The sequence below is a fragment of the Calypte anna genome, chromosome 18 (genome assembly GCF_003957555.1).
Source record: "Calypte anna isolate BGI_N300 chromosome 18, bCalAnn1_v1.p, whole genome shotgun sequence".
NCBI lineage: Eukaryota > Metazoa > Chordata > Aves > Apodiformes > Trochilidae > Calypte > Calypte anna.
Window position 1 is genome coordinate 788,026 of NC_044263.1, and position 12,483 is coordinate 800,508.

General features: G+C 46.7%; 1 protein-coding gene across 3 annotated transcripts in view; it reads left to right on the forward strand.

The window, feature by feature from the left end:
* Nucleotides 1-876: 876 nt before the first annotated feature.
* RPTOR (regulatory associated protein of MTOR complex 1) overlaps nucleotides 877-12,483 on the forward strand; it is a 112,476-nt gene continuing 100,869 nt past the window's right edge. For 2 of the 3 annotated variants that reach the window (XM_030461662.1, XM_030461663.1), the window contains exons 1-2: nucleotides 894-1,578; nucleotides 11,643-11,745. In XM_030461662.1, coding sequence (XP_030317522.1) covers nucleotides 1,417-1,578; nucleotides 11,643-11,745 — 265 coding nt within the window. In that variant the 5' untranslated portion in view covers nucleotides 894-1,416. Of the gene's footprint in view, nucleotides 1,579-11,642; nucleotides 11,746-12,483 lie in introns of all 3 variants that reach the window. The other variant, XM_008494694.2, reaches the window with a different exon arrangement.

Here is a 12,483-nt window from a genome sequence, read left to right on the forward strand (position 1 = left end):
GCTGGAGCCCAGCACCTGGTTTCACCACTCTGCTGCTTTTTTGCCCCAGTATCAGAGCCCACACAACTGGAAGTGCTGGGAATTCCAGGAAGTGGCAGGACGGGAGCTGTGTCCGTGCTGGGAAGTTTGGGGGGCAGCAGACTCAGAGCCCGGAGCTGGCAGCACCCCTTTGGTTGTATCTCTGCTTAAGCTGAAGCTCACCAGAGCGGTACCTGTAGGGTGCTCAGTGTCTGGGTTGTCCTGTGCTGCTTTGGGAACCCGAGTCACATCCATCCGTTTTCTGTGTATTTGGGTTTTGTCACCCCGAATGCAGTGGGATCAATGAACGTGTCCCCCCGGCCTCGGGAGAGGGAAAAACCCCCGGAGGAAACATGGACACTGCACCCCGTGGCTCTCAGGGAAGAAGCCCGTGGTGGACACGAGGCTCGTGGGGCAACCGAAGGAGGAGCAGCTGGCGTGGATGAGACCTTGTCCCCGGGTGTCTGTGTGCAGCCCCCGGCCCCGGGACAAACCCACCGCTCCCAGGGACCCGACCCCGCAGACTCAGGTGCACCGGGATGGGGTCCCCGCGGGGGTCTCTTGTGCCCTCGGAAGCCTTTTCCCCGCACGCAGCCCCGCACCTGCCCGGCCCGTGCTGCCCTCCCCGCACACCGCAGACATCTTGGGGCCGCGCACGGCTGGGGAAGGGCCGGGCGAGTCGGGGACCGTCACCCGGTTGGTCTCCGCTCGCCTTCAGAAGGGCAGCTGCTTTCAGCGCCGCGGGAGCTCCCGGGGGTGGCTGCGGAAGGCTCCCGGGCCGGGCCGCGCTGTCGCCATGGTAACGGCGGCCCGGCCGCGGCGGTCCCGCTTGTCCCAGGCGGCGGCCCGTAGCGCGGTGCATTGTGGGCCGGGGGAAGATGGCCGCCCCCTTGGTGTGGCGGTGAGAGGAGTCGGTCCCTCCGGCAGCGCAGGACGAGGCTCCGCTTCTCCTCCCGCCTCCCGCCCGCTCTCGGCCCGCAGCTCGCCCATCCGCTGGCGGAACGCCGCTGTGCGAGGGAGCGGGGGGCCGCGATGGGCCGGGTGCGGCTCCCGCCGCAGAGAGTGCAGGGCCCGCGGGGCTAAAGGCGCGAGTGGAGGCCCCGGGCCCGCTCCCCGCCGGCTCCCCGGCTCCCCGCAGGGCCGGGCCACGCTGCCTCCTTCGGGCCCGGACGGGGCTGCTGTCCGCGGGCGGCGGCGGAGGAGGAGGAAGAGAGTTTCCAGGTGCAAGGCGCTGCTTCCACCGCGCTCCTCCTGAGCTGCACACCTGGGAGGGAAACCTCCTCCCTCTGCCCTTGCCCCGTCCTCCCCCCCGCATCCCCCTGCCGCAGGGATCCCCCGGGCCCCGCTGCCTGCTGGCTGGAGCCTGCTGCTCACTTGTTGCCCAGCACTTCCCCTGTGATGGAGTCTGAGATGCTGCAGTCGCCTCTTCTGGGGCTTGGGGAGGAGGATGAGTCTGACCTGACTGACTGGAACTTGCCTCTGGCCTTTATGAAGAAAAGGCATTGTGAGAAGATCGAAGGCTCCAAGTCTTTGGCTCAGAGCTGGAGGATGAAGGACCGGGTAATGCTCAAGAGCAGGATGGGTTCTGGAGGAGGAGAAGGGGAGACAGGTGGTGACAAGGGAGCAGTGAGTGCTCAGAGGGCTGCTGGGCTTCAAGCTGCCGTTTGGTTTCAGACAAAGTACTGAGTGTTTGGCGTGGCAGTCGTTGCCTTTAGTTTGTGTGCCTGCCATATGGAATTAGGGGAAGCAAACATACAGAAAGGTCAGAAGTACTGATCCCCAGCTCATGGTAATGCACTCCTTGAGTAGCTCCCTCCGTTAAGATCTTCAAGTGGTATCTGGGTAGTTGGTGTTTTGCAGGGAAGACAATAAAATTCATGAGGTCTTAAAGAGCTCTCTGGAGGTTAATGGTGCAAGCACCAGGTGCAGTAAATGTAGTCATTACTGGTGTCTAGTGGTGAGCATGCATGGAAGCCTTGTGGTTATGAAATTTGCCACCAGCATGTTATGTGGAACATGAAATTAAGGCATTATTTGTGTGTGTGGAAACTGAAAATTGGGTAATTTTAGAGGCAGGAAATATTTATTAGCTGAAGCACTTGCTGTACCAAACCAAGGTGCTTCTCCTGTGTCTGAGTGTTTGTTGCATGCGGAACTGATAATGCCAAGTGTGTCAAAGGAAGATCCCTGCCAGGGGGCGTGAGTGCTGCCTTGTGTCCATGTCCCAACTTAAGTGCTGAACAGAGAAACTAAGGAAGCACCTAAGGAATGCTGAGTGGTCATGGATAACCAGCTCCACTCATTCTGCTCTTGGAATTTGCTTGGAGTTACAGGATTCCTGAGGTCTCAAGGTTGTTTTGCTTGTAAATGTTTGAGTATGTACAAATTTCTGTTATGTTTGTGATCCCTCTGTAATACTATGGAATGACTTGGGAGCTGCTGCTGTAGCTCCTGCCATGTAATTTCTTCCCAGAGACATCATGAGCAGGCAGGAGTCTACACATGTGCCTGGAGATCCCTGGAGGGTTGTTCACTAAATGGTTGTAGTGCCCAGAACTTCTGGGGGAGGCTCTGCCTGAACCAGAATCATTTGACTGAGTAGAATCATGTGCTGAAAATTTGACTTGGCAGATCAGTCATGGATTGAATTAATTTATTTTTTTTTAATGTCATTTAAATGAGCCACAGAACACAAAGTTTTGTGATGTGTCTTCTTTAAAGGCTTTTGGCACAGGAGAGATTCTTCTCCAGCAGACTGGAGGTGTGATGAGCTTGCTTGTCTATTTTAGTGATCCCTCTGCAAAGCTTCCTCTTCACTCCTTTCCTGATCTGCAAAGTTGTCTTTTTCTAAATTGGGAATGACATTGACTGGATGAAGATGATCAATAGCTTGCACAGCATCAGCATGGGCAAGGTGTTAGTAATCAGCTGTGTTTGTAGGTAAGCATTTTGTCTCCATGCTACAGCCAGGGGCCTGGTTCAGTGAGAGCAGTGGTTGGAGGCACCATCACAGCCCAGTCCTGCCATCCCAACCCCTGTGGAGCTGTGACTTTTGTGCTTTCCACAACTAGTGCACCTGTGAATGAGCTTAGCCAAGCTGAATCATTCTGCAAGATACAGAGTCTTGTTTCTGTAAATGAGGGCAGTAAGAGCAGCTCTGAAATGTTCTGCTTAGTTCTTCAGTTTTCACCTCCTGCTTGAGGCAAATGACTTTTTATTTCTATCAAGAGCAGTGGTGCTGCTCAAACGTCAGTTGTGTCTGGGCAGCTGTATCAGGGATGGTTGGGACAGGCACTTTATTACTTTTTCCCTAAGAACAGGGCCATAGGAATTTACAGAGAGCTTGTACAGCCATCTGAGAGAGGAAGAGAAGTTTGAGAATGCTCAGGCTTAACACTTCTCATGTCTTGCACTTCATCCAACTTGCTACACACCATTGGATGTCTCCTTAGCACTTGATGTGACACAACAAATTTATCAGAACTTCAGGTGGTGAAGGGAGGGGGCAGAAGATGGGTGCTTAGAATTCTGTATGGAAAATAACCAGCCAACTCAGGTTCATCCTGCAAAATAAAATCATAGAGTGTGGTTGGACCTTGTGTTAGGTGTAGCTTGCTCAGTCACACTGCTGTGCTTTTCATGTGGCCCAGCTGAAGGTGGGAGTTGGAGTGTAACAAGTTCAATAAAAGTGCAGGAACTTGGGATCTGTGGAAGTTTTATTATGAGGCATTTCCCATGGGGATGGGAAGCAGTATCTGTGTTAGACCACACCAGCTGGTCTCTAACTCAAGAAATTCTCAAAGGTTAACTCAAACAAGTCACTCTCTGGCTGAGCTGAAGGTAAAGCTAGGGCATGTTTTCCCTGTAAATCATGAAAAAAAACATAGGCAGTGGTGGACTTTGCCCTTACTCATTGTCCTGAATAGTCCTGGGGAGTGATGCTTCACTGTAGTTGAAGGAAATTCATTCACTAAGGTTTGGGATTAGAGTGACTCTTCCTTTACATTTTGCTTCATTACTGTAAAAACCCCAGAGTTTATACAATCTTGAAGGCTCTTTAGAAGGCTGAACTCCTTTAGTAAGAAACAAGAATAAAATAAGAAAAGTAATGTGTGATAAATCTAGACAAACTAACTGAATGTTTTCTTGCCCCCCCCTTCATCCAGGACTGTTCTGAAAACATTTAATCCTTCCTCTCTTGCTTCCTTGGACTACAGGTGCCATCAGTGTGGCACTGCTTTGATCTATTATTTATTTAAAGAATATTTTCAACAGAAGAGAGTTGGAGTTGTGCTTTGTGTATTAAATCTCACAGCCCCAGTAACAATCAGATCATGAAACTGGATTTAAATGTGGAGGTTTCAGGCACACCAGGTTTTACTGACAAATTGCTGCTAAATTCAGAATATTTAAATCAAGATGTGCTGTACTTATATTGATTTCTAAAATAAGCAGAGAGCACCAAAGCTGATTATAATAGTGTTACTTTAACATTTTTTTCCTGCTGCCTCGTAACTTGCTGAGTGAGAATTAAATCCTGTTTTTATGAGGAGAGGAATACACAATTAGGTTTCTATGGAAATGTAGATTAAAGCAGGACTGCATACAGATGGGCTGCATTCAGACAGGCAGTTTACCTGCCTGCATGGTGAGGGAGCTCTCCAGGTGCTCTCCTGGTGGCCTTGGCTTGGGCAGTGGCTGCTGCTGGAGCTCAGTCTGGCTCTGGGGAGAGGGTGGGAGTTGGGGTGTTGGCAGCAGCCTGGGCTTCAGTGTGACTTGTTCCATCTTAAACATTTGTTTTCTGTTTGCTGAGGCAGGGTGAGGGCCTGAGCTGTGTTCTCAGCTGGGGAACTCACAAGCCAGTGAGTAGTTGGCTCTAACCAGTGATCTGTAGTTTCTGCTCTTCCCTTGGTGTGAAGGAAACCCCTTGGGCAGCTCAGCTCAGAGCACTTTGCTTTGCTGCTCTGGGGTGGCCCTGAGCACTGCTGGTGGTGTGAATCTCTCTTGGGGCTCAGCGGTGGAGATCCCAATAGTTACCACAAGTGGCAATTGCAGCCCAGTGAGGTGTGTGAATGGAGTGGGGGCACCTGATGGTTTACAAACGACTTTGAAAACAAAGCAAACAGCCCAGCTGCTGCCCAAGGCCCTGCTGTGAGTAAGGAGCTCTGTCAGCTCACCATGGCTCCTCTTACCCACTTTGCATGGAGGTGGCTGAGCACTGGTTGGGTAGGGCTGGGCTTGCACTGTCTCTGCTGCTCTCTGCAGATGGTTTCATGTCTGAGCAGAGAGGGGACTTTGATCAACAGCTCTGCTGACCAGAGAAGAGCTGGTCACACACCTGGGAATAAAAGGGCATTCACTGTGAGACACTGGGAGGAAACACTGTAATCTGCACCTGGGAGCTTTCTCCCTTCAGCTGGGGTGCTGGGGGTGTAAGGTTGGTCCTGGGTGGTTCTGACCAGGAGAATGATCCCTTCTTCCCTGGAGCACTCCAAGGAATCCCTTCCAGTGCCACAGATACTGTGTCAGCTTTGATCAGAGCACACCAGTGGTGAGACAGTGGTGTGGTAATTCAGTGTGGGTAGCATTAGGCTTTAACTTCTGCTGTACACTTAATTAGCTCAGGTGGAGCATTAGGATAGCTCCATTAGTTCATGTAATTTCTTACATTGGACATATCCAGGGATTGATTTTTCACAATAATGTTGTGAAGACTTTTTTACAAGATCATAAGTAATTGTTTTAGTGATGGTTCCAGGTAGGGAGTAAATGCATCCTTGTACATGTTAAAATTTCTTCTCCTACCAGTTAGGGGGGAAGGCAAATAGTCTCAGTAAATGTGAAATTTTAGTGGCTTACTATAAAGAAATGTCCAGGAATCTTCTTCCCTTAAATACCTCTCTGAGAATGCTTCATTGTCGTTACTTTTGCAGTATGAGTAAGAAGTGATAGAAGCAGAGTGTAATGTGTGGGAAAGGAGCTGACAGCACTGGCACCTGCAGAGAGACTTCACTGTTATCAAATGGAATGGTGGAAAATCACTGTGTCTGCCTCACTCCATTCAGAAAATGCAGGGAGAGGCCATTTATGTTCATAAATAATGGGCTTCACTTTCTGTTTTAAAGACTGGGGCAGCCAGGGAGACTGATGTTGTTGTGGTGCTGAGCATATGGTATTGGGAGAGGAGCTGGGCAATTAGTGCTCCTTAAAATCAAGGTATATGTTGCAGTGGCTAATTACCATCCTGCCCCCCAGCATCTTTGTAGCAATTTGAAAGGCCTGTGAAGAGTGGATGATGAAAAAAATACACACCTTGAAGTATGTACAGAAGTGCTGGGCTGTTACTGCTAACTGCAGACTTTATTTGGAAATGTTCATCATTATGTGAGGCTCTTGCTGTCCTTTCCCCAATGTTGCCCTCGGTAATCGATTGAGCCCTGGGCACTGGTGAATCTCCAGATGGCAGAGAGCTCCTACACCTGAAGTTCCTGTGGAGAAACCTGGGAAGCATCTGTTGTGCTGACACCCACCACTTCTTTGTGTGGCACCGTGTGTGTGTCTGTAGTGGAGAGGCTGAAGGTTGTGTGAGTGTAGAAGTGCTTTGTTAATGTTTCTTTGGTTCTTGCATTTCTTCTCCCTGCCTTTGTGGAGACAGAGAAATTCAAGGGCACCAGACTTTCTTAGAGCTTCACTTTCGCTTGTCTCCATGGGTTATGTAGGTTTGCTGGGAAGTTGGGGATTTTTGATTGTTTTTCTGTCTCACATATTTTAATTGGCTTGCTGCTGTGCTCATCTCCCATCCTTGAACATTTCCAAAGGTGACTGTTAGCACGGTGTGGCCACGGGTAACTGAGGGAGGTTATTGATTGTTCTCTGTGTCTTGTAGCTTTAAATGTCATTTCCAAGTAAATTTGATAAACCCGAGATGTTTGTCTTGCTCTTCTGTTCTTTAAGGAATGTACTGTAGGTAAATTTTACAATGAAACACTGAGCACCAGCAGATCTGTGTTAATGGCATCTTCAATGCAGAGCTGTGATGTGGGATACAGCAAGTGACAGGGACTCAGGGCCCAAAGAGTTCCTGTTCTCTCTTTTCATCCCAGTGGTTCCACCAGCAATGTCCTCACCAACATTTCTTACTTCTTTGTGTGTATTTGTTTATTCTTGCTGTGCTGTGGCAGGGTGATCTCCAGCCAGTGTGGCTTTTGTTGGGCAGGGGAGGAGAGCAGCAGTGTCATCAGTGCTCTGCAGAACAGGGAAGGGGACAGTGCCTCAGGTGTGCAAAATCATCTCGGGGAGAAGTGATGAATTGGGTCATTCCCCCCTTCTTGGGGAAAAGTGATGAATTGGGTCATTCCCCCCTTCTTGGGGAAAAGTGATGAATTGGGTCGTTCTCCCCTTCTTGGGGAGAAGTGATGAATTGGGTCGTTCTCCCCTTCTTTGTGCAGCCTGCATCTGGATGGAGCTGGGCACTCCTGGCTGGCCCTCTGCTTCACTTCCCTGGAGTCTGACAAAGGCTAAAGAGAAGGCACAGTCTGTGATGGTGTTTGTTCTGAGAAGCTTTATTGTCTTCCCTTGGTGTTTGCCAATGGAGTGATCAGGTGGCTGAGCCTTCTTAGGCCTGGGGACACTGTTCTGTACCCTCTGGGTCTCAAATACAACCAAACATCCTTATCTTTCTGTTCCTGACACTACAGCTGGAACTGTGGACTTGATCTTCTCTTTACCATTTTCTCCTATTTGCTCTTGTAAGCTCCAGAAACTTCCTATTTCATTTTAGTGCAGTTGGCTGGAGCTCAGGGGACAGTGTGGTTCCTGTCAAAGGTGTGCTGTATTGCATGAGGTACTGACTTGTTAAAGATCTGAAAATGTCTTCAAGGAATAATTTGCAGTAGTAGTTTGTAAGGAAGATCTGAAGATGAGGAAGTCAATGCAAGGGAAGAGGGACTTCTTTTTAAAGATAGTGCTAGACAGGAGTGGGAATGTGGTGGAATGATGAAAAAAAAGCCTGTACAGAATGCAAAGCAGAGACTTGTGCTGAGGTGAGAAGGAAAGCTGTTGTCACAGATCAAATGAAGAATAACATCCAGAAAATGTCTCTTGTTGATTCTTTTTGCACGTTGCATAAAGAAGCAAAGATGAAGTAACATATTTGTGTTCTTCTGTTATTCTTTGTTATTTCTAAGAAATGACTGTCAGGGACAGGAGAATGCCATTTGGGTTACTGCAACTGAGCAGTGGTTCCCAGGCAAGGTTTTGATGCTTTGCTGTGGCAGAGTGAATCAGCCCCTTGGTGCTGGTGTTGTGGGTTTTAATCCTGAGAGCAGCTCTGACACACACCATGAGCTCTGCCCTCCAGGGGCACCTGCAGGAGCTGAGGTCTGCAGGCCATGGCATGGCAGATGGGATTGTTCCCTGCCAGCCAGGGGAGATGGATGCTGGCCTCAGAGCCAGGAAATAAGTGTGTGTGTACACCTTGGGCACTGACTGGCAGCAGTAATTCATCTGCAAGTGTGAGCAGTGCTCATAAAGTAAATAGTGAAGCCAGCAGTTAAAAGTCTGTTCCATGAGGAGCATGAGCACTGCTGGCTGCTCTTGGGCTTTGTGTCGTAGCTGCATTCACTGGCAAATGAACATGTTGGACATAAAAAACCTCTGAAGAAAATTCGTAGTATTAGCACAGAATACAGAGGTTAGAAAAGGAAAACAAACAGTAAGGAGGAGTGGATCTAGGAATCTAATGTGTGCTGCCACAACAGGCACAGCAGGAACCGACCTTTTGGGCTGCAGATGGCTGAAGACTACCTGCAGAGGTGTTGAATTATTAATGCTAACTTGAAGCATTTCTTTGCCTTCTACTATTTTTATCACTGTGGAGAAGCACACTGAGATCTTCTTCCATAAGAATTCATTTCTCTTAAGCTTCATGGAAAAAAAAATTCCTTGAAACTGAAAGTGGTTCCTTTTTCGATGTCTTACACTGCAAATGTTAGAGGTGAGCTGGAGAGGACTGGCATGTCCTGCTGCTTTTGGGATTTGGCCCCACTAAAGGGCAGATCCACTGAAGAAAAATTGGTTTTAGGTACCTGTGGGTGATGTTACTCTTCCCTCATCTGCAAATCTGTCTTGTCTCAATGAAGTAAGAGGCAAGAAAAAAATATTCTGCAGGTTCCCAGATCTTTAATATCATTTGTAAATTTTAATATCAAATGCTTTAATAAGCATCTTCTCTCATGACTAGCCACAGAACTACCACTCTTCATTTCTATTCCTGATGGATTTGGGGTCTAAGTTCAGTACCATTACTGCTCAGGAAGAGCTTTTCAGCCAAGTGGATTTTGCAGTTAAAGTATTACAAGTTCTGACCCAGAGCCATGACATAATTTTATATTGAGTGCAGTACAAAGTTGTGAATTGTGTCCAGGTTTTTTTTTAACAGACAAATTACACTGTATAGAGAAAAGGCTTCAGTGTGAGCTCCTAAGGATTTGATTTTGAACCTTTGCTGAGAAAGCATTTTGGGTATTGGTTTTCCTGGAAGCTTTCCAAGTGTTCTTGTGCCTCACTTTTTAATTCTAACAAAAATCCATTCAAATGTATTCTGGTGGATAAATTCTTGAAATGTAGAAAAGAAAATTTCCACCATCTTAGTGACAGATGAGAATCTTCTACTGCTCCTTGTGTTAGGAAGTTTAAATACGTTGCTGAGTCTGTTAGTGTGTTCCAGAGCTGTCCAGAACTGTGAAACTCATTGTTCAGTTTCTTGGGCTCAGGTTTTCTTCTGATCTGTAATGATTCAATGTCATAGATGGATGTTGAGTGGGAGTCAGAGGGGGGAGTGTGAGCGTGCTGTGATTCCTGTTGAAGATGTGCTCTTTATTAGCAGAACAAACAGTAATGAAGTATAATGCTCTGCTTCCTTTGTGGGGAGGTGGGCAGAGGGGAAATGACCCCATTTGTCTTTGGGATCTGTTCAGCTGTTACTTTTCATTACTGGTTTGCTGTCTCTTTTCAAGCAGAAATGCTTATTCACAGAACTTGGGAATAGAAAACAAATATCAGCCTGTTCAGCACGAGCTGCAGACCAGGAGTTACTGGTGAAATACTGAAAACCAAGGCAGTATTAGACCACAATGGGAAAAACTGAATAAATGGGACAGAAAAGATTGCTTGGCAGGATACTTTCTCTCGAAAGAGTGATTTTTACGTTCTCACTTCTAATAAGTTATTTTGTATTGTGGTTCTCTTTGCTTCCTTCTGGGTTTTTAGTGCCTGTTTGCCAGCGTGTGATCACTTCTAGGGATGCTCTTTCTGAGGCTGTGTGACCTGGCAAGGGATGCAGCATCCTGAAGAGCTGTCCTGGGGTGCAGCTTAAAGCTCAGGCACTGCACGGAGGTCTCTCATGCTGGGATGTTTTGTGGGGATTTTTTTGGTTTGTTTTTCTTTTTTTCCTCCAGGTTGTAGTGCTGAGCACTGATGTTCTCAACAAACATACATAGTTGATACAATACATAACACTTCTCTGATGCTTGTAATAGTAAAGGGGTACCTATTTAATATCTTTTGTTAAATGTGGTTAATTTCTGGTCTTTGCCCAGTGCCCAGGCAGGTCAAACCAGAAGTCTCACCAGGAGCTGTGTGCCTCTTACTGTGTCACATATATGAAATGGGAAAGGCAAGGCAGCCAAAGTGATACTAAATAATGATCTTGAAAGATGATGTTTTCTAAGTGGAGCTATTTCTTTATCTCCTCTTGTCTTCTCAAAAGGAATAGAAAGGTTTTGAATTGCCTGTTGTGATAGGTATTTATTTCAGTATCCAGGTAATTTGGTATTTCCACTGAAGCAGGGGAAATGAAATGGGTGAGCAGGAGGTTTAGGTGTTGGAATGAGGGAGTTTAGAGCAGAAAGGTGTGAAGCAGGAATTTTAAAACAATTTCTTTAACTGGCCACCATGCTCAGTCACTGGTTTAGTGCAGCCTTTTGGGGAAGGTCTGGATGGGTTTGGCTGTTCTGTGTTCATGGTGCTCATTGTGGCCACAGCTGTGGGGTGAGGGTGCAGCAGAAGCTGTGGGAGAGAGCAGGAGGGGGAGGCAAAGGATGGGTTCCCCTAAAATAAGAATATCCAGGATAACTAACATGTAAAAAACCCAAAACAAACAAGCAAAAAAACCCAAAATGGACTAAGGGTTTTATTATGGTTTGGTTGATCACTTGGGAATTTTCCTCTTGTAATGCTTTTAGTTTTATACTAGAGCAGACATACTCTAATAGTGATCAGCACCCTGAATAGCATCTGCTCATGTTTTAGTGATGTATTGCAGCTGGACAATGACTGATTTAAGAGGAGTAGCATAAGTCCAGTGATGTGCATTTCCATGGTCTCTAAAAGAAGAATGGGCTCTGGAAATAATAATAAAAATAGAAATGTAAAACCTAAGTACAGTTCTATTTAAAAAAAAAAGAAAAATGTAGTCAGTCATGCCTTGCTTAAAATAGTCTGTGTTAAAGAGCAGATAAAGTTCTTGAAACTCTTCAAAAGTTATGCTAGTGGTAAAATTTCAACACAAGTGAAAACTGGTTTTGTTTCTACACTAAACAAGCATTTCATTGTCTGTCTTGCAGATGAAGACTGTTAGTGTTGCCTTAGTCTTGTGCCTAAATGTTGGTGTGGACCCTCCTGATGTGGTGAAAACAACTCCCTGTGCTCGTCTGGAGTGCTGGATTGGTGAGTCTGCAGAACTGCAATCTCCAGTTAGCTGTAGGCTTACAAATACTGAGTTACAGCATGTCCTGAAGTCCTGTGTTTCCTGGACTTAAAACTAGGAAATGAGCAAAGGGAAGTGTGGCATCTGAGTTCACTCTGCCTGCATGAGTTCATGAAGTGCCACGAGTTTATTAACTCTGTCATAGGTAATCTCTCTTGTTTTATTCTAAAATGAGATAGCACAGGGAAAAAATATCTTTTAAATGGCTATTTAACTATCTTTTAATTGTTGCAGGTTTATAAAATCTAAGGAAATCTCTGAGCAGTAACATCCTCAGTACTGTGATCTGCAAAGGCTTAAAAGTACCCTGCCTCAAAGAACAGAGAAATAAGTTTATGTAAAATAAATGGACTTTATGGCATGTCAGGGTGGCTGCTCTGGGGCTCCTTGAGTTGGGATCATAAATTCAGAAGACTCGGAATTATTCCCAAGGATGTCTTAGCAGCAATTCCACCACCTGGGCTGGTTACTTTGAGGCAGTGTAGGACTAAATTCCTGAGGATTTTTTTGTTAAGAAAGGAAAAGTTCCCTCAGTTTTGGAGATCCAGACACATTATCATCATGAGACAGATCTGAAAGTATTAGGAAGAAATACCTGGTGTCAGAGAGCTTTCTGAGAGAGGTTTGGTTTTTATCTAGGAATCAAAAGTGATCAGTCTTCAGTCAGTAACCTGCACTGTCATCCTAAACCTTGGGCT